At 41.2% G+C, this 25031-nt stretch overlaps 1 protein-coding gene across 2 annotated transcripts in view; it reads right to left on the reverse strand.

Annotated features, from left to right (window-relative positions):
- The window catches only part of ZBBX (zinc finger B-box domain containing), a 224708-nt gene that overhangs the window by 139159 nt on the left and 60518 nt on the right, over nucleotides 1-25031 (reverse strand). For both annotated transcript variants that reach the window (XM_088452313.1, XM_088452312.1), the window contains exons 9-10: nucleotides 23137-23302; nucleotides 14133-14253 (exon numbers count right to left, since the gene is read on the reverse strand). In XM_088452313.1, coding sequence (XP_088308439.1) covers nucleotides 14133-14253; nucleotides 23137-23302 — 287 coding nt within the window. The remainder of the gene's footprint in view (nucleotides 1-14132; nucleotides 14254-23136; nucleotides 23303-25031) is intronic.

The raw sequence follows: 25031 nt of genomic DNA on the forward strand, positions 1-25031 counted from the left end.
TGTTTCTGGCTGTATAAGCACATCCCTTTACCTTTACATTACATACAAACATTGTTTTGAACTAGAATTTCATGCTTAGTGCTTAACTATTATTTGCCTGGTTGATCTTTACTATCAGGATTAGCCATATGTGAATATAAGAACAGCTTCTTGGAAAGGGGGAAAAACACACAAGACCTGTGTGAAAAGCATAGGGCTGGTTTATACATTTGAATTAAGAGTACAAGAAAATATACCGTAATTTTAGATATACCATGAAACAACTCCTGCACTACTTGTAAAATTAATCATGTTTAAAAGAAACCTAAGAAAAATTGTGGCTCTTCAGATGCTAAACTATTAGGCCCGTCTAGCACTAGGTGTTTGATTTCAACAACTGATGAACAGCTGAGGATTTCCAATGTCTCTATAGAAGGAATGAAAATACATAAGCTAAGAGATTGTAAACAAAAGCTGTGCTTATGCTGGCCATACACGCTACAATTATCGGGGCGATCCGCCTGATATCGGCGGATCGCCCCGATAATTGTAGCGTGTGTGTGGGCGACCGAGGGTTAAATATTGCTCAGTCGGGCATGCAGGATTGTCCAGCATGCCCGTCCGATGCGATATTTACCCGGTAACTGTCGGCCACATCGGGCAGTGTATGCCCAGCGCGGCCGACAGACAGACATTTCCTGTGTTCCTTCCTACGGAAGGAACAGGGAAATGTCTCCTCCCCCGGGGGTGGAGCGCGGATGTCGCGCTATACACTGTGAGATTTCTCTCACAGTGTATGCCGGCGACATCTGCGGCTGGCAGCCGGCCAGATAATATGTCTGTCGGTCTGACAGACTTTTTATCTGGCTGTATATGCCCAGCATTAGGAACAACTTTGAGAAAGCTGCCAGTAGGAGCAGAGAAATGCGTCAGTGACCTACCCTGCCCATAGCACTAAAAGGACTTTTGTGGTATCTTCAACCTGACCTACCTCCTTACCTGGAAATACAAAGTCGTTCACAGACATATCAGGTCGGCTCTGCAACACAGTCGATGACGATATATCTGAAAGATATATCGGTACATCTGAATGTATGTACAGGCAACTTTATATGCCCGCCCAGTTGTGATGTCAGTCCAGACACATCGAGCAGCCGATTGGTAAGTGTGTTTAACTTACCTATCGGCTGCTCTGACGGCGGATGAGTCTGCTGACCGTTCCATCGCCAAAGTCTGTACCCAGCTTAAATGTATGCTGCTGTTTTATAACTAATTTATCTTACCTATTTTTTTTTAATAAATGTTATCTGTCAGTGTGTACCCAGCATTAGTAATTGATTAATATTTACATGCCTTGAGGCCACTGGTGCAATGTTTATCTGTGTATGTATTACTAAGCACCGGAACACTGGAATTTTTAAATGGTTGTCAACCACAGTCAGGTGCATAAATATTGGGACATTGACAGAATTTTCATATTTTGGCCTCTATTCACCACCACAATGGCTTTGAAATGAAACAAACAAGATGTGCTTTAACTGAAGACTTTCAGATTTAATTTGAGGGTAATTACATCCAAATCAGGTGAACGGTGTAGGAATTACAACGGTTTCCATATGTGCCTCCCACTTTTTAAGGGGCCAAAAGTAATGGGACAAACTAAACAATCCTAAATCTAACTTTCACTTTTTAATACTTTGTTGCAAATCCTTTGCAGGCAATTACAGCCTGAAGTCTGGAACGCATAGACATCACCAGACGCTGAGTTTCATCCCTGGTGATGCTCTGCCAGACCTCTACTGCAAATGTCTTCAGTTCCTGCTTGTTCTTGGGGCATTTTCCCTTCAGTTTTGTCTTCATCAAGTGAAATGCATGCTCAATCGAATTCAGGTCAGGGGATTGACTTGGCCATTGCATAACATTCCACTTTTGAGCCTTAAAAAACTCTTTGGTTGCTTTTGCAGTTTGCTTCGGGTCATTGTCCATCTGCACTGTGAAGTGCCATCCAATGAATTCTAAGGCTGTGTTTGTATAATTGTGACTGAGGCAGACCTGAACGGAGATGCAGATACAACGTTCAGAAGCATTATTACTTGTGGGTGTCTTAGGGCTGGTGCATGTACAAATAGATAATAGTGGATTCACCTCTGAAGCTGATAATTCTGCCTTAATTGATGGTGCCCAATTTTAAGTTTGAGTATAATTTTTATAGATGAGCGGTGCAGTTTCCCTGGAAACCAAACACATCCGAACGTGGGTGAAACTAGTGGATCCAAATCCCAGCTTGGGTCTTCCCACAAACTTCGAAACCCAAAATGAGGCAAAATGTCATCTTACCAGCATCAGATCTCGTGTGTTTTGGATTGCATACAAAAAGTCCCTCCCTCTTGATTGGGTGCCATTTCACACAGGAGAGCGGTGGGAGAGAGAGGGTGCGGGATTGAGCACTGTATTAAAAAAACAATGTAGCAAGTGATCAGGGCACCATTAGGGTACCATGAGGCTTGGAAGGATTAGTTAAGTTTAATAGATAGATCTGTAGATGGAATGGGTATGAAATCCCGGCAGTCAGGATGCCTGCTGTCAATATACCTCAGGATGCTCAGGAACCCGACAAGGGTCGTGTAAGTTTACTTACCCTTCCCCCTTCTCCCCCTAACCTGCTGTTTGTACATCCTAACACTAACCCTCCCCCTACCCTATCCTAACCCTTCCCATTAGTGCCTAAACCTAACCCTCCCCCCTTGGTGCCTAAACCTATCCCTCCCCCCTTACTGCCTAAACCTAACCCGCCCCCCCAGTGGTGCCTAACCCTAACCCACTCCCGGGAGTAGCTAACCCTGACCTCTACCTCCCCTAGCCTAACCCTGACCTCCCCCCCCACATGACACCTAAACCTAACCCTCCCCCCCTGTGGCTAAGTCCTAATCAGCCCCACTATACTCACGTTCGGCATCCTGTCAGTCAGGATTCCGGCGTCAGTATGTCATCTCCTGTCGGTATTCCGGCACCAGTCTTGTAGCCAGGTAGTGGCATTCCGGTGCCGGGATATCTTCAGCCAGGATGCTGCACGTCGGGATTATAACTACAGCCCCTGGAGACAGTGTGACTACAGGCATCATTGTCACTTGTCGGTGTATGTGTGTTTGTCACACACACTGCACACTCACATTCTGCAGTGCAAACAGGCTACTGTCAGGGTTGCTGTTGATTATTTTTTTTGTTTCTTAAAGTGGACCTGCTCCTACTTTTATTTCACTGCAGTATGCTACATGTATATTGTTTATCTGTCTAAAAAGTACTGTGTTTGAGGCTGCTGCACCCCAAAAAGACCTCTTTGTTTGAATTTTTTCCCAGTTATATAAAAAAAAAATTGGAAAAAAAATATTTTTTTTCCTGTTTAAAACAAAAACCTGCAGTCTTTTCAAATTGAATTTAAGAATTATATTGTGTATTTAAGGAAATAGTTTGTGCAGAAGAGTGATATATGAGTATTATTGTTCTGTGTGCGGTGATGTACCCCCAACATCTGCAACCCAAAACAATTCTCACAAAGACCTGTTCTTCCACGTGCTTTAGTGCAAAAAAGTTTGCATAATGTACTTTCCTTCCAATGTAAGCGACGGTATGTGTGGTGGTGTCCCGCCATCATCTGCACACCAAAACAATTCTCACAAAGACAACACGATGATGTCTCCTGCTACCGTTGCTCCTGCAAATGCTGCTGCCAGGAAAAAATAATTACTTTTCCAAGAGACCCACTGGTGAGGAAGACGAGTCAACTCAGTGCACCAGAGTGAAACACCATTATGACATCTGGTCAGGTTTAAAAAATTGCTTAAAATTATTGCCACCTCTGCTGTGACTCAATCTGATACAGTAAACAGCAATAGAATGGTGGAAGATTATTTTAATGACAATGCACAAATTAGCATGTCACACACTCCATTTGAATACTGGGAGGAAAAAAATGAAATTTAAAGCCTCTTGTACAAATTAGCTTTGCTTGACTTAAGCTGCCCACCCTACAGTGTATACTCGGAAAGAGTATTTAGCACAGCTGGGAACCTTCAGAGCAATTGGCGTAGGAGGCTACTTCCTAAAAATTGGAAAAACTGATGTTTCCAAATTACATGAATTGCTGCCAATTGCAACAAAGTACAGATACTTCTGTATTGGTGGATTCCAGCGGGGACGAGCGAATATTGGCTGATGATGATATTAACAACACTGATAAGGGTGAGGATTAGGATGACATCTCACAACTGTAGACATGCTCAATAACAACACTGTTAGCTGCATTAAGACCAATGATAGCTTGTTTTTTTGGGGACACAAACAAGCCAAGCACTTCAGCCACCAAAATGGCAGTCCCTGTCGCTGAAGCGTTTGGTTTGTTAAACTGTGCATGTGCTTTTTAATATACAACATAATTCCAAGGAAAATTCCATTGTGCACCACTTTTCATTATGGGCTTTGCCAATACTTTGTGTGTTTGACAGTTCATAAAATACAGTAATATACAGTATACTGTATACTAGGGCGTTCACGTTCTTTTGTATCTTGCAGTGCCATCTATCACTAGCTTCTTATCAAGGCGTATAGGTCCTGTTTTCTGCAGCTTCTCAAAAGATAAAGACTAGTATCATCAACTCAGAATTAATTATTAAATTTGATTAGGCTGTTACTTATTTTATAGTTAAAATATTAACACTAATCAAATCTCTTATTTGTTAATGGTTTGTTCATTTTATAATCTTTATTTATTTATAGTTATATTATGTAATCATTCAATCAACCTCATTTGGATCCTTGTTTTTTTAATGATTTGTTCTATTTATCAAATTATATTTAATGTATAGTCATATTCTGTAATCAATCAATCTCATTGGGATTTTGGATGCTTGTTTTTTGGTAGTGTTTTCTTTTCCATTTTTCCCAATTTACTTTTTTATAGTTAAATTATTAACACAATATAATCAATAAATCAAATCACATTTGGATCTTTATTTTCTAATGGTTTGTTCAATTAAAAAAAAAATATATAGTTATATTCTGTAATCAATCTCATTTGGGTTTTAGTTTTTTAATGTTTTGTTCTACTCCATAGATTATTTTTTAATTCAAAGTTAAAGTTATATTCTCTAATCAATTAATCAAATCAATTAATTGATCAACCAACCTCATTGGGATTTTGGATGCTTGTTCTGTAACCGTGCTTTCCATTTCCCTGATTTCATTTTTTTTTTTTTTTTTTTAACACTGATCAATTAATCAATCAATTTATCAATCAATCAATGCTTTATCTGGCTTCCACTAAATAGTACTCCATTCATTTACCAGTGCTGGCCTCTGATCTACATTAGTGCTTGATTAATGAAAACATTCTATAGCATTGTTTATAGTAAACTGCCATGTGTTTGTGCAGCTGCTCTGTCGCTTATTTAACCTGTCAGCTTGCTGCAGCCTTTGGTCAATATGGGTTAAAACTGAAAACAATATTGTGAACGATGAAGTGGTCAAAATTGACTGGAAATGACTGGAAATTAATGTTATTGAATTTAATACTATAGGAACAAAATCAGGTTCAAATTACATGATTTTAGCTGTTTTTATATATTTTTAAAGAAATATATATCCAAAACCAAAACTCTTGAGGGTAATTTTAGCAAAACCAAAAACACAGGGGTCCGTGCACATCTCTAATACTTCAGCAAAAAATATTTACGACTTATTTTTCACGAGAAAGAAGCAGCAGGGCACTGGAATCTGGAACATTGAGCACAGGTTGTAAGGGGTTGGGCACAGGATCCAAGAATGGAGTTGGGGGTCGAGCATTCTGCGGGCCTACTTTCATGTTCTGCTGTCCCTGACAGACTGCCCAGGTAAGATGTTCATCTGTTAGGGGCAAAGTCCTCCCCTGTGAGGTGGTGGTGGGGGAAGTTCTGCATGAGGTGAAACGGATGATGGATGTTGACAGGGAAAGGATGGACACCGTCAGTTGGTCCCGGTTGTGGCGAAATCTGAGGCCCCCTTGATTGGGTAGCGGAAATCTTGTTTCCTGTCAATCCTTGTGGCTTCTGTCTTTTCACTTGGAGGTTTGGAATAAATTATAGAGAAATGCTTTACATACATCTGAATGGCTGTACTTAGCTTTCCGCTGCTTAAGGGCTAGGTTAGGTTAGGAGTGTGGGAGGTAGGGGTGGGAATGAGGGTGTGGAAATGTAGGGTACAGGGTTTTTTGGGTGGAGGGAAAGTTACAAGTTATGATGGGAAGGTTAAGTCTAAAGTGACGTGTGTTATCTACAAATAACCATACTATTTGTGTAACAATTGACAAATGTATACATGTATTATATTTTATTATATGATTTTATATAATTTTTATGTTATTATTGCAATTCTCTGTTTTAAATAAACACAGGATCCAAGCAGTCAGAATCCCAACAATCACAATGCCAGCTTGGAAATCCTGACAATAAAATTCCAATGCTTGTTGCTAAGTATTAATTACCCTAACCCTCCCTTTAATCCAGCCCTCACATAGCCTAACCCTAACCATCTGCTTTGGCAGCCTAACCTAACCCACCCTTCCCGCAGCCTAACCCTAACCATCCCCTCCCGCAGCCTAACCCTAACCCTCCCCCTAGTGCCTGACCTCCACCCTAATACTCACCTTCGGGATTGTGACCATCAGGATTCTGGAGCTTGTATTCTGATGATTGTCGGGATTCTGGAACAGGTATTCTGATGATTGTCGGGAATCTGGAACAGGTATTCTGATGATTGTCGGGATTCTGGAGCCGGTATGCTGACCATCAGGATCCTGAGCACTGGGATTCTGACTACATCCCATTGTAAGACTGATACTCTTGCATAGAACTGCACAAGTATAAAGAGGCTGACCAATAATTAATACAGTGAACCTCAGCAGTTACTTCAGACTTCTCAGTCAGCTTTTTAGTCTTGACAAAGAAGTCAGAAAAAACATTGTATCCACAAGAAAGGAGAAAGAGGAGACGGCAACAGTAGGCACGCCATTCGCAGTAAGAGAAACCAGGTCCAGCAGCACTTCGCATACATGTCTTTAGCCATAAAGGTATCATGTGTCATGTCACAAAATCATATTGAATATGCAAATCTACTGTTTAAATAAACAAAGTGGCAGAACAGAAGAAAATTGTAGATGTTGCTTTGCTATATGGTCACAATCTAGTTCTGATGTGGAAAATAAACTGAAGAAAAATAAGGAAAAGCAAACGTTTCCAACACAGTCACAGTACCATGAAGATGTACACAAACAAAAAAGTTATTAAAGAGAAAACTGAAGTACATATATCTTACACTTAAAATTAAAAGTTGAATGTCCTGAATTAATGACTTTACTTTTTCATGTAGATGTACAGATGTGTATATTTTGAAGCTGGTTTTTGCTGCAGTTTGAAATTGGGTATGTTCTATATGGCTGATCGGCCACATAGATGTATTATGTTTGCCCAACATATCGGTGGATCGGCCACATAATTGTACAGTGTATGTGCGCAACCGACCTCAAAATATCAATCTGTCGGACATGCGATGGATATTGTGTGGCCATACACTGTCATATATCTTGCAGTGTATAATATCTGATGTATTACAGGCTGTCAGATAAAATGTCTGTTAGGCATTTATCTGACAATGTATGCCCAGCGTAACTTTTTGTGGGGTAAATGTTATGTTATCATTTATTGAGCTAATTCATTCATTAAGTTGATTTAGCACCAGACATTCAAGCTCCTGAACTCATTAACAGTAGACGATGTAGTCTGTCCAACGATAGCAAAATGATTGGGGATTATTTGTTACGTACTTCACAAATGTTTTTTCCAGAGTCATTTAAGTATTATGTCCAATACACAGTGTCATACAATATTTGTTGTTGTGTCATACAAAATGAAACTTAACTATTGTTTTGGTCAATTCATTGGATGTAATGTACTTTGTCACCACTGTGGGATTTTTTGTGTATATAATGTACAATGTTTCACCTTTCATGAATAGGTTCTTACAGTATTTCCTCTTTCATGCTCTGCCTGTTAGCAACCTCATTAGCATGCTGACAATCCCTAGAGGCATATCTATATCAGTACTGTCAGTCATGCTCTTGTCACACAGTACCACCCCGCTCCATTAAATCAAGGGAATCTCTCCAACAATCACAAGCTTGCTGTCTTCATTCTAAGCCTGACAGTAATGTGTAGTAAACGTAGGAAGGAAAGAGTGTGCTAGCAATGAGTGGAAGGATTGCCAGCACTCTGCTAAATCACAGGACAAGTGACAGCTCTGCCACAGACCCACCTCAGTAGGCGGTACTATGGAGAATGAGTATGTATGATAATTAGGTTGCTGATAGGCAAGGTCTGATGGAGTAAGTGGCCAGGAAAAAAGCGTAAGTGACATATTATATACACATCTTTATTTTTTTTTAAAAAGGAGTATTTTTTTTGTTTGTTTTTTATAATATAGGCTAAAATAACTTAACAAACGCATGTAGAAACAGTATAATTTCACCTATAGCTGAATGCATCTGGAGATGTTTCGGATTCCGCATCAGCAGCAAATGTGCCTTATTTATGCCGAGTCATTATGATCACATCTAATTCCACCTGCCCCCTACCAGATGCAAATGACACATCTCCTAACAGGCATATATGTGTGTTTCTGCAGGACTGCATGAGCCTGTATGCCAGACTACCCCTTCCATCTCTCATTCTACTTCTCCAGATGTAATGAGGCAACAGTGTCACATACATGCAGGCCTGCACTGGCACATGTGTGCCCATTCTCTTTGTCAGCATGCGCAGCGTGATTTTACGTTTGAAACACTGGCATAAGTTCAACACAGCATCAGGCCCTAATTATTTACAATACGTTAATTTTAACTGCTGGAAGACCATTCCGTGGATCTATCCCACATTCTGTAAAAACCATGTCTACATATCACTGTTCGGTTTTTAGCAATGATTTTGCTTTAAATATACTATACATCCTTCCTGAAATCTATGAAGAGGTTTTTTCTGTATCGTCTCTCATCTAATCTGGGCTTGATCAGATATTCATCCTAATGAGTTCTGTTAATGGTGCTGTAAGTACTACTCTTCTCACTACTCTGGGATGCATGCCGAGCAGTGACGTGCCATTAGGTCAATGGCTGGGGAGGTATACATGGGAGTGGGTGTGAGTGTCGGGAGCCTGTCTCACCCCCTACTCACTGTAACTCTCCCCTCACTACACTAAGCTTCAGTGTCTAAATATCTTCTTTGTATTATTCTAATTGTTTTTATATCAAAACTCAGGAGCATGACAGGAAGTATGATAGGGCATCCCCTCCTCTGCCTACCCTGACTGCACGTCCTTGATACCAATTGGACCCATTTACTAATCTACATTAAATTTGGAGAGTTCAAGCAACACCTTTTCAGTAGAAAATATATTTGTCTGCACACTACAATAGTATATACACAGTAATTACCCTTTCATTTTGGTGACCCCTTTCAACAATGAATTCAGATCAGAACTAGCTAGTTAGGCTGTCAGCACTTTATCTGTCTCTTTCAACTGATCCAAGTTGTAGCCTTACTTACTGTATCATGCCTTTGTTCTCTTTTCCTTTTAAGAATGTATCTTAAGAATATTTTGCCAACTTGTTTTACTGACTGTGCAATCGTTTCTTCTGTTTTCGCTTTAGCAAGTTTTATTGTGTGATTAGTCTATTTTAGGCTGGCTTTATATGCTTTTTTTATCCTCCCCTGGTCTGCCTAAATTTCTTGAATACATTCTCATAGCACTCATAACAACTGTCATTCCCTTGGAGAACCATATTAGCTTTCTATTCTTTTTGTTTTTATTAACATATCTGGCACATAGTTCTGGTGCACTTAATAATGCATGGTTTTAGTATATTACACTGTTCCTTTCACTGATTCACATAAATGACTAAAGACAGACTTTATGAAAATTAAAACATTTGTTTTGTTACACCGTTCGGCTTTACTGCTGCCTAAATATGTTAAACCAAACAAACCATTAGACCCCAAGACTTCTCTTACAGACACATTTGATACCACATCTTCATTTGTAAGACCTAGGGGTAAAGTTACTAAGAATCGAGTCTGATCGAGTTTTTTTTTTTTTTCAACTCGATTAGCATTACCGAAATTCGGGTGATTTGAAGCTCCCGAAACTCACAAATTTACTAAGAAGTTAGTTTAGCTGAGAGTGAGTTGGACGATGGTGAAGCAGATCGAGATATCTCCCCAGAGTAGCAAGTTTGAAGGAGATTACTCACCTGTGATTGCAGTGTCTTCTTTCTGCCTAACTCTGCCGAACAAGCAGCCTGCACATATCAGTGAGATATGTGAAGGGTGCTTGTGTTATACCTGTAAATAAAAGGGTTAAATCCTTTAAAAAAAAATGACATAGGGTCCCCCCCCGCCCCCCCCCCCCAAAAGACATAACCAGCTCCGGACTGCTCGGCCAGTCCTGGTTCCTAAAATTACGGGGGAAAAAATGAGTAGGAGCACCTAGTAGGCCAGTCCTGGTTTTAAATATAAGGGTGGGGGGATGCGAAGGGTTCCCCATATATTTAAAACCAGCACCGGACTCAAACCGATCGGGGTGTAATGCCACAGCCAGGAGACCCTATCACTGAGTCTCCACGGCCAAAGCATGCACACCCCAAGTCGATCAGTCCAAGTCGGGGATCTCAGGAGAGGTAGGGACCCCCCCCAAGAAGGGGTCCCCTCTCTCCTGAAACCCCAGGCTTAGGCTGAAGCCCGGGGCTCTTCCCCGCATCCCTGGGCTGTGGGTACGGGGGGGGTAATAATGGGGAAAATAGTTCAAAACTATTGTTATTTTACAGTCGAACTACAGGTGCCAGCATGCCTGCCCTTTGGCACTTGTGGAACTACCAGCACCCGTATCCCCACTGTAAAATAAATAGTTAAATAACCACAGTACACACACACCAAATACAGTGTAACTTTAATACATACACCTATCCCTCTCACGCATACTTACCTGCTGCCAGATGTTCACGTTCGCTTGTCCCGTAGAATCCATGGGTATACCTAAAAAAAAGAAGATCTTGTACTCACATCTGTCCTTGCGCTGCTCTCCGTAGCATCCCCGGACTTGGCCAAAAAAACAAACAGACTGACCCGATCCATGCGGACAAGTATTGGTATGTGTGTTGTCACACATACCAATACATCGCGAATGACCGGTACCGGGCCACTTCGGGAAATCTCACGGCCCGCCAGCCAATCAGAGGGCCCACATATAGTGAGCCAAAAAGCGGTTGTACACTATGTCTGATTCTGAGACCAAATGTGGCCGCATCTAGCAATATTTATCAAACTGTGCATATGGCGCAGCTAAAATACACAACTTAGAGCATTTACAAACATGTCAAAATGGGTGTCACTGTGTGGCAACTGAGATGCAATGGTACATTCACACAGAAGCTTCCTGTGGGTGTAAAGCCAGAGGTACAACTCATGGATTTTGTACGCCTTTTTCAGCCACATCTTCTGTACCCAGCATGGGGTAGGTGTTAGCGCCATTACTATGCTTTCAAGTCCAGAGGGCTAGGTACCATGCAAAAATGGGCAGAGTCACATAGGACTTCCAATCACTGTAGGCGTCCAAAATTGTGACCACATTAAAAGCATACCATTTTCCCTAACCTGCCACTTTTACCAATTCACTTATTCATCATCTTTAGCACAGAGGGATATACCATGTTTTTAGCTACACCATTGTCTTAACTAATTTAAGTAACCACCAATGGAACATCTGAATGCCACACTAAAAACTGCTGTTCCCTCAGTATTGGGTAGCAAACAGCCCATATTGCACCATTTATTTAAACCAACTTGTCAATTCTCCTCAATTGTCAGGGAGACTCCCTGACATAGTAGCAATCTCCCTGACGAGTCTAGCAACCTCCCCGATTGCACCTTACCCCCCATTATGTAGCTGTTCTATACTTGAGAAAAAAGAAATGAGATATATACATTCAAATGGGATCATCAGTGCCAATTCCCTGCATTGGTTATAAGGCACAAAGATGTAACAGAGTGTTTTCAGTAACAAGTAGATCTTACTGAGCAACAACTGCTGCTTTGGAGCTTGTTTACATTTAGACGTAAGAAAACTTTGTGGCACGCCTCTTCCCCTCCCCCTGTTCTTTGGTTCTGTGTGTGGCAAAATGTGTAAGGGGCACTACTGTTGTGTGGAATAATGTGTTAGTAGTAGTGTCCTATACATGTGGCATAATCTGTAAAGGACACTACTACATGGTACGTGTAAGGGCAGGGCTGTAACTAGGGTAGTGCGACCGGTGTCATGGCATAGGGCACCACAGGGCAGGGGGCGCTGTTTGGGCCTGGCAATTTTCCTGTTTATTATCATTCTCACTTGTAGCTTCTTCTTTATCCCCTATCTCTTCCCTGGTTCTTCCCTGTGAGGCTATGGCCCTTTTTTAGGTGCACTACCTTATGTCCCTATTTAAAAAATGGGGGAGGAGGGGTGCCAATGCTCTCTCTGGCACAGGGCACCACAAAGTCTAGTTACGGCTCTGTGTAAGGGGCATTGCTGTATAGTGTAAGGGGCATTACTGTGTAGCATATTGTAACAGGGGCACTACTACTGAGTGGCATAATGTGTATAAGGGGCGCTGCTATGTGGCATAAAATGAATGAGCTCTGGTTGGGAGCAAATGTATGCGTCTTTTACCACTGAGGGGGATTTTAAGATCTTGCTATGTGACCCACAAAGTTCAAGTTACGCCCTAGCATGCAAACACATGGTCACTTTAAAAAGGACTAACTCTGGATTTAATATGAACTTGCATGAGTCAAAGTTTGACAGTTGCTCAGACTGAGTTTAAAAGGATACTTTTGTAGCTTTCACACAGGTTTTTGGCAGACTGCTAATTTACACTTGCGACAGCCCCGGAACCTGTGTAATTTAAGAGTGTAGCCATTTTTATGGATGTGTGACAGTGTGTGACCCTGACATAGTTCAAACCTAGGCAAAATCATAATCCTGTTCAAACTACACCACAATGCCATATTTGGTGGAGCTAGGTACAAAACTCTGACCATGCATAAAGTACAAATAGACAGACAGACACGCTTTCTCGCTTATTATATAGATAATCAATTTCTCATCTGATATATTATTATTATTTTACTTAATGTAACAGTAATTTAGTTTCTGTAGTATCCGCAGTGTCTCATCTTCTCAGTAAAGAAGTATATACTTTTTAATATATGTTGTTGCATAAAACATACATAAATATACAAATAATATATTGGTGTGTGCTGGCACACTTCAAACATTAAAACAACAAAACATTAACAGTAATATGGGCAATAGATCACTCCCAAAATGGGTATGTAATGCCAGCTGTAGGGATGTCTCCTGTCAGAATACCGAAAGCGGCATCCCGATGGTTGGTATCCCAACAGGGGTCGGATAAGTATACTTACTCTCCCCCTTCCCCTCCTAACCCTCTCTTCTTATAGCCTAACCCTAACCCTCCCCATAAGTGCCTAAACCTAACCCTAACTCCCCAACAGTGGTGCCTAACCCTAACCATCCTCCATAGGGGTGCCTAACCCAAACCTCTCCCCCAATAAAAGCTTAACCCTAACCCCGCTAGGCTCACTAAACCTAACCCTCCCCCCGCGGCTAACGCTAAACACGCCCTGAACTTACCTTGTTCGGTCTGGCGACCTTCGGCATTCCAGTGTAGGAATTAAGATAGGAGTCTGTATTTCGACGCCTATCGTAAGTCCCTTGTTGGGATATCAGTGTAGGTATTGAGACAGGTGGCATCACTCCCATATACACCAATCAGAGTTCAGTAACTATGTTTTTAAAAATGTTTCCACTTGAGTGGCAAAGCTTTCAGATTGTAAAAAATGCAACAGGATGGAGCTTACGTCAGTATAAAGCAGTTACACTATACCATGATATACTATTCTTAGAAAGGGATTTAGTACAGTTTTTGATAGTGGATAAGTTTATTTTTGTTAAAGGCACATTCAAACTAAAAGTTGTAAATAATGATTAGTTTTCATTTTATTTAAGATCTACTGTACCTTCTGTATTTTTTTAAGATCAACTTGTCCATGTAGCTTAAGCCGTTCTCTTTAAATTCAAAGTCACATGGTTTTGCGAGCACAGTCAGGACAGTTTGAGCCTCCGAGTTACCAGTACCTTCTAGGAAACACAACACAGAAGTTCTCTTTGAGAATAATTGCATGTTCTGCTTTTTAATGAATGACAGTGGAAACTGCACTACAATGTATTATCCAAGCAACTAATTCCAATTAAAGGAACATGACAGCAGCACAACAGTATAAGCAACATCTCCACTGATGACAGGTAATATGACCTAGTATCTTCATACGTGCAGTATGTACATGCAATGCACAGTCTGTAATCTTTGAAAATATACACTAGCTCCACATGCTGAGCAGTAGAAACTGTTCCATTCATCAGGGCTGTAGCTAGGGTAGTGCAGCCGGTGCCATCGCACAGGGCACCACAGGTCAGGGGGCGCTGTTTGGGCCTGTCAAATTTCTGTTTATCATTCTCACTTGTAGCTTCCTCTTATTTCATCCCCAGCATCTCCTGGCCTCTCCTATCTCTTACCTGGTCCTTCCCCATGAGGCCATTCCCCTTTTTTGAGTGCATTATGTCCCTTTTGCAAAATGAGGGGGGCGCCAATGCTCTTTCTGGCACAGGGCACCAAAAAGTCTAACTACGGCTCTGCCATTCATTACCGTAGTCAGCTCACAAATGTCCTTTATAATCATTGCCACCACTCCCACCATAACTTGTCATAGTCCTTCCATTACTTCATACTCCCTGGTTATTGTGGAGGATTACAATTACTCAATTAAAATATATCACATATCAAAATATTGTGGATCCATTTACTTACACGTGTAGAATAATTAATAGTGTTTAAAGATTCATTTGAAGTGGACTGTGATGGAGGCTCCTGCTCATTAGTAACAAATAGGCCAAGGAAAAGGAGGAGCTGCACTATGGATGGCTATTTCTATGCGATAAACAGGAGCAAGAAAACCCAATATATATTTGCAATATTTGAATGATGCATATGAAAACATTGCATTTGAACTATTTTTCCATTGCAAGACGTAGGTTTTGTGTTCTTCACTAAATTGATATTTATTGCAGTAATTTTCCATAAAAAAAAATAAAATCATAATTTCTTGGTTAATACATGTGACTGGTGATACTACATTATCGCATTTATCATGCAGTAACTATATAGCATCTTTTTTGCTGAATCCTTCTTGTTACATCTGCCCCATAAATGTCAATTACTTCAGCATAGCTTTAAAATATTCTATTATAGAAATTAAAGATATGCTTTCATTTTGATGTAGCAGTATTTATTGTTATCATTCTCTATGTGGTGAGTGGTCCAATCACAGCTATGTAAATAGGTTTTTGTGATGCTGTTTACTTTTCAAATTACTTTACATTATTTTTACATTTAAAGTTTAATTCGTAGTTAAAACTCCCAATGCTAAATACCCTCATCTCACAATACTCAAAGACCTGTCTATACTACCCTATATGTTAGCCTGTTTCATCATCTAGGAATATCTGTAACGAAAAGCTCAGCTCTGACAATACTGTTAGTACTTCTGACTATACTATTATTGTATCCATGGCCGGATTAAGGGGAGGGTGACAGGGGCAGTCAGAGGGACCCCCACCACTACAACCTGAGTACCTAGAACCCCCCCCCCCCCGATGACCGATTCCCTCTACTACCTTTTGCCAAAATAGGGGCAGAGCCAACATGACAAGCCCCACCCCCATATGATCCGCGAATCGCGGCAGTACAGCATGAGGGGTTGGAGCCTAATTAAGTGAGCAGCAGCTGCATAGAATGTGTAAGTGTACTATATGTGTATATATGTGTTATTGTATAAACAGTACTATATGTGTTAGTGTGTGTATGTATGTGTTATGTATATACAGTATGTTTACTGTGTACTGTATGTGCTAGTGTGTGTATACTGTGTATGAATATGTGTTTGTGAGTATGTGTGTGTATACTGTATATGTGTGTGTTAGTGTAAGTAATGTAAAATATATGTTTGCTACGTATGTGTGTGTGTGTGTTTAACGTGTGGTGGGGGAGGGGGGTAGGCTCCATGAGGCTTGGTGGGTGCCCCCACAACTTAGTTGCCCCAGGGCCCCCACAAGCCTTATTCCTGCCCTGATTGTATCATTATTTAAACTGGCAATATGAAAACTCTGCAAGACATTGAATACATCTTAAGCTATCGCCAGTGTCTGTTTTATTTTAGATTCTGTGTAAATTAAATTAAAAAAAAATTGTGATGTGTGAGGACCAGTGGATTTTTATGAGGCCTAAAAACAAAACAACACTGTACACTGTGGTGAGCTCCCAAGTTAGTGGGCTTTGTCACCAGTTCCTCTTTGCTTGTCACTTCACAAGTTCTCTGGGGGAGAAAGGCCTTAAAAGGTCTATACTGTCCAGAAGTCCCAATTGCAGCTGAACCTGAACCTCTTCAAAATTGTTTGAGGCATGATGTCTATCTGCGTTATTGGCCAGTGTCCCAAAAGTTTGCAGTACACTTTTTATTAGTTAATCATTAAAGCAAAATTGGCACAGACTTATCTTGTTAAAATCTCTCTTTGATATCCAGTATTGGCTTATCATCATTGACTTCTGATCAGCTGGATGATCTTAATGCTCCCTGGACAGCTTTAGAAGTAGAATTGGCTATTCGGTCTCTCACATATGGCAAAGCTAAAGGCCCTGACGGCTTTATTAATGACTTTTATGTGACATTGCAAGACCACTTAGTCCCGATTTTGATGACCATGTATAATGAGGTTATAGGTTCTGGGATTTTCTGTCCTGAGGTGTTGGCAGCCCAAGTCGTAAATCTGCCCAAACCGGGGAAAGGCCCGACACACTGCCAGAACTACCGACCCATTGCCCTTCTTAATGGGGATGTTAAGCTTTACGCTAAACTAATTGCTACTCGCCTAAACCCCCTTCTTCCCACTCTGGTTCATCCTGACCAGGTGGGGTTCGTGTCCGGCAGACAGGCCTCAGACAATACCCGCAGAGTCTTTACTTTGATTGGTTGCTTTTCTACCTCTAAAATTGGCTTTGATTTACTTTCTCTTGATGTGGAGAAAGAATTTGACCGGCTGAATTGGTTATACTTGCGTACAGTGCTTTCTAGTTTTGGTTTTCCTGATCAAATGTTATCTATTTTAGCTTTATACAATGCCAGGGTGTTTAGTAACGTTTTTCTGTCGAACCCATTCCTTATTACCAATGGTAATTGCCCCCTATCCCCACTTATTTTTGATTTAGCAATTGAACCATTGGCATCCAAAATTAGGACGGACAGGGCATTCCCTGGTGTTGTTCCCTTTTTGCTACAAAGCCCCTGACCTCATTGCTTCATCTTCAATCTCTGTTGAACGAGTACAGTAAGGCATCTTTCTATAAGTTAACTACTACTAAAACAGACGCATTACCCATTAACTTCTCGGATACAGAAGTTTCTCTACTTTGCTGTCAATTTCCATATAATTGGCAAACTACTCATTTCTTCTGTCTTTGATGTTAATCTCCTGTCTCTGATTGAACGTTTAATAGATTTTACGAAGACATAGCTATCCTATGACCAGAGCCGGATTTAGACCACATGGGGCCCTAGGCAAGATACCAGTTTGGGGCTCCCCTCCCTCACACAATCCATAGCACTATATGCGAGTTCTTGATTCATGACCCTTACATAATTTTTTCCCTCTGTCGTTTCACATTATTACACATAACTTAATTTATGGACATCTATGGTTAGATTTCTTTGCATGTGTGGATTGCATTGGTTGTTGCTGACATTTGGTGAAAATTTCATTACAATAGCCCCATTATAAATATATTTACTGAGAAATATGCTGATGTGTTCAATACTTATTTTACCCGATATATATATATTATATGAGTTAGTTCTTCGTCTATTGCAGGCAGCTCATCAGGTCCCTACCTGCCTGGCCTTGCTGTTTGCTGCTGGTGGGCGGCGTCGGGCCTGGAAGGCTGGCTGGCAGAGTGGCTGCTGAGGCGGGCTGCGGCACGGCTAGTTGGATCAGGATGATGGATCAGCTGGGAGGGACAGGGCGGCGGGTGGTGGACCAGGTGACGGAGCACACACACCTTCCCCTATGCGTAGACGGCCGCGTAGACACAGTCTCTCCGAGAGAGCACTGTGCAGACAGCCACGCGGGACTCTCTGGGAGTGGAGGCGGGACCGCGTGACGTCATGACATCATGCGGCACTCTCGCAGTGCTCCTCTGGGAGCACTGTGATCAGGTGATTTCTTTGCGCCACTTGGGTCCTGCCGGACCCTAGGATACCTAGCGAGAAGTCCAGCCCTGCCTATGACAACTCCTGGCTTGGCCGATTAGCTGCGTTTAAGATGCGATTGCAGCTGCAATTTCGTATGGAACGCAGCTGCGAAAATATGCTAATGGTTCAAAAGATCACCCGAGCATAAGGACGCCTACCGCTGCCTTCTTCCCTGCGTACAATGTTGCTCACCTGCATAAGTATCTGTAACATCTACGCACATCAAGCGGCCATCTTGCCCTGACCCCTGACCAGACTCGGCAGCTCTCCTGACACGCAGAGGGCTCTCATGCTGCACAGATCGCAATGGCTAATTTATGCACGCCTATGTAAACGGTCAGATACGCTGTGTTTTTCTGACCACCCCCCTGTTACCACCTTCAAACACTGACAACCTTTCAGTCACTTTGCGATGAAATGCACTGTACGTCTGTAATTGCGATGAAATGCACTGTGCGTCTGTAATTGCAATGCAAGCGCTGTGCAGTGTGGCATATACACATTCGCAATGTCAAATATACGCTCGATCTGCGTGAAGATCGCATTAGCGTCCATCTCTAAATCAGGCCCAAAATACAGAAAAAAAGCACAGACTATGTAGGGGCACATAACAATAAAAAGAGACCACTATGAAATATACTTTCTCACATTTCAGTTTAGATTGATATTATAGATTCATATTTAGCACCAAATATGTTACATTCATTTAGTTGCATAGCCCCCTGCCAATTATATTGCAATTAATGATCATTTGCATTTTTTAGATTGATGTAATCACTAGAAGAGCACCACGGGCTGTACATCATTCACATAACACCATTGTTATCTCACCTTGTAGCTGGTTATAACTTAATTGGGTGATGTCTTGAGCCATCTCACTGAATTAACATCCGAGGCAATATAGTTCCTCAGAGTACAAATGTGTCCTTTTTTAATGTTACTTTAGTCGCACCATAGAGCCCCTCTCTGCGCTAATGTATATTCCTAGCCAGTGTACACAGATCAATGGGTTGTGCAACATTTGTACATTTGTGTGTTATAAGCAGCTGCGGCTTTTCCTCACACAAGTTACATTGTGCTCCATCTGTGACTTTGTACATGTATAAAACCAATTCATGTGCGATTAAAGACACAGCCTAATGTCTCTAATACACTGTGAGTGGCTTCTCGCTGCGACTGCGATGTGACTGACACAATTTAAGGAAAAATATGGTTCACTACTCCTCTCAGAGCATCTCAGTCATGCCAGGGGTGCCAGGAAGGGGGAAGTACTAATTACCCAGACCTGGGCTTGTAGGATGGGACCTGCTGGGGGCTTCGGTCTGTCCCCTCCCCCATAACACTTCTCATGTCAGAAACAGCAGCTTCTCTCCCCAGCCTAGCACAGACTGCTGTGTGCTGGGCTGCGGTGGATCCTGGAAGGCTGCTGCTATGTGGGGGGCATACTGTTGTTTCATAATATTTTTAAGGGACTGGGCCAAGACTCTACTATTTGGTTACACCCCCAGTACCTGGGCCCACTCTCTATGGCCATGGAGGTCTCAAGCCATATGTAGTAAAGTGAGGACACATCTGTAGCAAAAGAGATTAATAAAGATATTTCAGTGATGAGATCTTATAATTTCATAACAAATTTATCAGTCTTTTTGCTTACGCCATATTAAAGTTAATGCAGTGGCGCTATCACGCACTATAGGTTACACCATTGAACATTGCCCTAGTACTATGGAGATTATCCATGTGCAATTATCCATTAACCGCCTCTGTCAGTGCAACTCGCTGATTGCAACATGCCCGCCACACGCCCATGTTTGTTTAGTCATCCCCTCTTACCTCCCAGGAACGGCCTCTAAAATCCTCAGGACTTGTGTCTAAATTAGTTCTGCGGCTTCCTGGGGTAGCCATCAGGATGAGTGATCAGTGTGACTCGGAAGCATGCACAGACTGAAAACATCGGCCGCTTGCATGAGGCATCGACACTACATGCACCTCTAAGTCAGTCCAATTGTGTTATAAGTAGGCCTTACTGCACAGTTACCAGATTATATTCTTAGTATAGTTCATTAACTACAGATAACTGCTGCTCCATCTGTAGTTCTGAATTAGCTGGAGTGAGAGGCTTGCAAAGCCTTACTGTAAAACTGTCTGGGATGTATAGTTCTAATAAGCAGTCTTTGTTACTTTACAGTTTTAATATCCCAATATAGTTAAAACACAAAAGCACCAACAGAGTCTGTTTGCTGGCAAGTGAGTCTACAGATGCTAAATATGTAATTAGTGAGAAAATAAATGCAAAATGCTAATGTACAAACCTTTGATGATGAAGAATGATCTGAATTGCAAAGAAATGTTAGATGTTTTATGGTATACGGATTAAATAGAATAAAAATGTGTTTGCGTTTCCTCAGTGGGCTGAAGAATAAAAAGTCAAGTCTCATAAGAGTGATCTAAAGAGAGTGTCATGCGTATTTTAAATGGGTCTGTTGTACAGCAGGATGAGGAATACAAACAGACTTATTGTGGAGGGGGGGGGTGTCTTCCAACATAGGCTGAGCACTCAGACACCCATTAATAAGTTATGTGTGTCACCACAACTGCAATGCTCAGCATTAAATTAAAACTAATCCTTATTTAATGGGAAAATACACCCATATACTATTTAGTGCAGGGAACTTAACATTCTAGATAATTACATCTAATAATTTGAGTGAGAGCCAATTACCTCTTCAACATGATAGTGGCTACAATATTATTTTCAGAAAGTAATCTTTCAGTGTGAATTGGTCCGATTATTAGGCAGTTTATATGTACAATAACCTTAGTGCAATGCAAACACCTGGGGGAAAATTTACAAATTAGGACTACACACGATTCTTAGTAAATTTAGGTAAGCACAGAAGAGTTTTGGGCAATCTGGGGGAACATCTCACTCTCCTGCTTACCTGGTTTCTCACAAAAGCATCAAGGATATGCAAGATAGGTGAAGTAGAAGGAAAATAAGCTGAAAGGCAGATGTGCCTTACTGAGACTCGGTAGCGCTAAGTGTCTTTTTGTGCAACTTTTTACCTTCAAATGCGTCTTATTCGCAACTGCGGGTCTATCTGTATGCGAAATGCTACGTTACAGTGTCACAGATTCTCAGGGCCGCCATCAGGGGGGGACTGCCAGGTCTATAGTCCCGAGCCCGGACACTTGGCAGAAAGGAGGGATCCCTTCCGCTACTATCCCCTTAAGTTAAAATTGAGATTCACTATGACCGGCGTAACACCTGATTGATTTACAGAAGACATGGAGACCCGCTGCTCCTCCCTTCCACCCACTTGTTTAATAAAGCTTTTTTCATTTTCAAGTCGGCACGCTTGATGTCACGCCACGTCACTGGAAGAGAGGAGCCGTGCCAGCCAGCCAACCATCCTGGGAGATGAAGAAGCCTCCTTCAATGATGTAAGTCATAAAAGTTACAGGCTTACAGCAGCAGCCTGGCTAGGGCTGGAGAGGGAGACTGTAGAGATAAGAGAGTAGGATAGAGTGAGCTGGGCAATCTGTATTAGTTATATATACACACAGCCATGTGTACAGTGAGAGTAAATGGATACATAGTAGAGAAAGCAGGGGGGGGAGGGGGCATAGGGGGCCCTGCCTATTTTGTTAGTCCCGGGCCCAAAATTTCTAATGGCAGCCCTGCAGACGCTGACCCTGTAACATAGCATTTTGCATGCAGACACGCAGAATACAGGCATGCCGCATATCATTTTAATCAGCAGAAGCTGCTTGTGTGTCCCTTTCGCATAACTTTGCAAATAAGACGTATTTGAAGGTAAAAGGTCACACGAAAAGATGCTCAGTGCTACCGAGTAGGACGGCCCTCAAGTGTTATTTTTAATGCAACTAGTAACGCACGGAGCTAAGATGTATGTGGACACAGTTGTACATGTAGACTTCACTGAGGTACAGTACCTGCACCTGTTATTTGGTTTTATACCAGTTTCCATCTTTCTCTACCTTTTTTTTCTTAATTTTTTCTTGGTAAAGTTAGTTATTAAAAGCATTTCTCTATTTGACATTCAATCCCCATATAGACCAAGAAAGAGAACACTTACAAATATCTAAAGGTATGGAAAGTTATAAGATCATAAACTGAATGATATGATATGTGACACTTGTATACCTGTGTGAGAGTGAGATCAGTCAGCATGCAGAGTGCTACAAGGCAGCTTTTTTCCACTCCAAGTTCCGTTTACAGACTCACTTGTGCACAGATGTGCAAGTGTCACATCTCAGATTGCACATTGCTATTTAGACGCATTTTCGGCATAGAAAAAAAAAAAAGACGCCCAACGCTATCAGAGTGTCACAGGACCTGGCGGCTCACACACGCCAGGCATATCGCGCTGCATGACGTATTGAGGCCTGATGAGCAGGGACACGTCTGTAACATCAGACTACAAGTCAGCCTTCATTCTATTACATCAAGTGGAGTTAGAGCAGACGGGGTGTTAATTTGAATAAAGGGTTAGAGATACTGTTGCAATAACAACCTATTGTATCGTCACTTAGTAATAATAATAGTTTCTTTGTACAATTCAATCCCAGGAATCCTAGGATTGAGATTTTTTTAAATCCTGAATCGCTTCCCTACCAGCAATAACAAATTGTTTGTTACCAGTATTTGCCTCGAGGCGGCGCTGTGGTGTATGACAGATTCCCGTTCTCCATTCCAATAGAGCATCATTAAAATATTTAGCAGATTCCTCTTCATTAAAGTTTCCTTGCAGAAGTGAGCTAGTAGTTTCAGACACATATGATTTTCTTGGCACTGAGATAAAAGCCTGTTAAAGAGTTTGTAGATACGTAGTAAATGGAAGTACATTATGGTAATTTTACACAAACCAAAAAGGGCCAATAAACATGTGGAGAATTTAATCTAATCAGCTCTTTCACACAATTTTCAAGCAAGTTATATTAGAAGATTTATGGAACTAAAACATGTCAACTTCATATCTACTGACATGTGGGGCCTAATGTAATAGGGTGAGAGTTTAGAAAATGTGAGAGATTAGCAGTAAAACTCTCACACTAATACATTGATCGAGTTGTATTTTCAAAACAGAAAACACCTGGATGAGAGTTTAAATCTTGAGCGCTTTTTGAGTCTGAAAAGTTTGCATGTTCTGTGACTTTATTACATTGGCTGAGTTTAAAGGTGCCTACACACTTGCCAATATTTTACCCAATCTGCCTGATTCCGATGCATTGGAACGACAGATCGTGTAAAATATGCCCAAATCGTGAGTCCCCACTCACGACCACGATGCGATGCGCGCCCACGCTGGTCGCACATCGCATCGTCAGATCTGCTGTGCTGTAGGGCAGATCTGACAATCTGGGAAACAATGCACTGGAAAAAAGTCCCAGATGCACGATGGATCGTTTGAAGATGGACCAAATCAAGTGCAGATCTGCCGGGGAGTTTCAAGAGAAGTCGAACACATCATCGGATCGTGTGCAGATCGGTAAGTGTGTAGGCACCTTAAAACTGTGACAGTTTTCTCTCACATTTTCTAAACTCTCACACTATTACATTTGGCCCGTGGTATCAACAGATTTGTATAACTTACAATGACGTGTTTTCAGCCTCAAATTACAATGTAACTTATTAACTGTACAATAATCACTTCCCTTTCCCACCTCTACTTTGACAGTGACCAAATAGTTTTTTAAACTAAAGGGATGTCCGTTGAATCTGTATTATTTTTCCCTTGCATAGTATAACATTGGTAATAGAATAAAACAGGCTACCACATAAAAGGCAAAACATAATTTATCCATTGTCCACTTTAAAGATAAAAGAGCAATGTTACAGGAGAATAAAACAGGAAATATAGCCCTTCCAATAAATCTGTTAGATCTGTTTCCCTATCGAACAAATATCTAAATAATCTGACTCACTCTTAATAATACATATTAAAATCCTCCTAACGTATAAACTGTGACTGCATCAAAACTTACTTCTGAACGGATTCATGGCACATATATGTATCTAGCTGTGATAGTTTTGTTAGGTGTCCCATATCAAATCTTGAGTAAACTGTGTCCATGGGCCAAAGGTAATAGGGTGACAGTTTAGAAAATGTGAGAGAAAACGCTCACATTTTTAAACTCAGCCAATGTACTAAAGTCACAGAACATACAAACTTGAATGTTTTTCAGGCTTAAAAACTCTCAAGATTAAGGGGCATATGTATCAAAGCTTGATGCGAGATAAATTTGTGAGATATACTGTATATCACCAACCAATCAGCTTCTAACTTACATTTTGCAGGCTGTGTTTAAGAAATGATAGTTTGCAGCTGATTGGTTAGTGATATATATTTCACAATTTTATCTCACATCAAGCTTTGATACATATATTCCTTAAACTCTCATCCAGGTGTATTGAAAATAGAACTTGATCAATGTATTCATGTGAGAGTTTTACTGCTAAACTCTCACCCTATAACATTTGTCCCCATGTGTTGCATTTAGCACTTAAACCACAAAGTAGATTAATATGAATAT

The sequence above is a fragment of the Taudactylus pleione genome, unplaced genomic scaffold, assembly GCF_031769625.1.
Source record: "Taudactylus pleione unplaced genomic scaffold, aTauple2 ptg000037l, whole genome shotgun sequence".
NCBI lineage: Eukaryota > Metazoa > Chordata > Amphibia > Anura > Myobatrachidae > Taudactylus > Taudactylus pleione.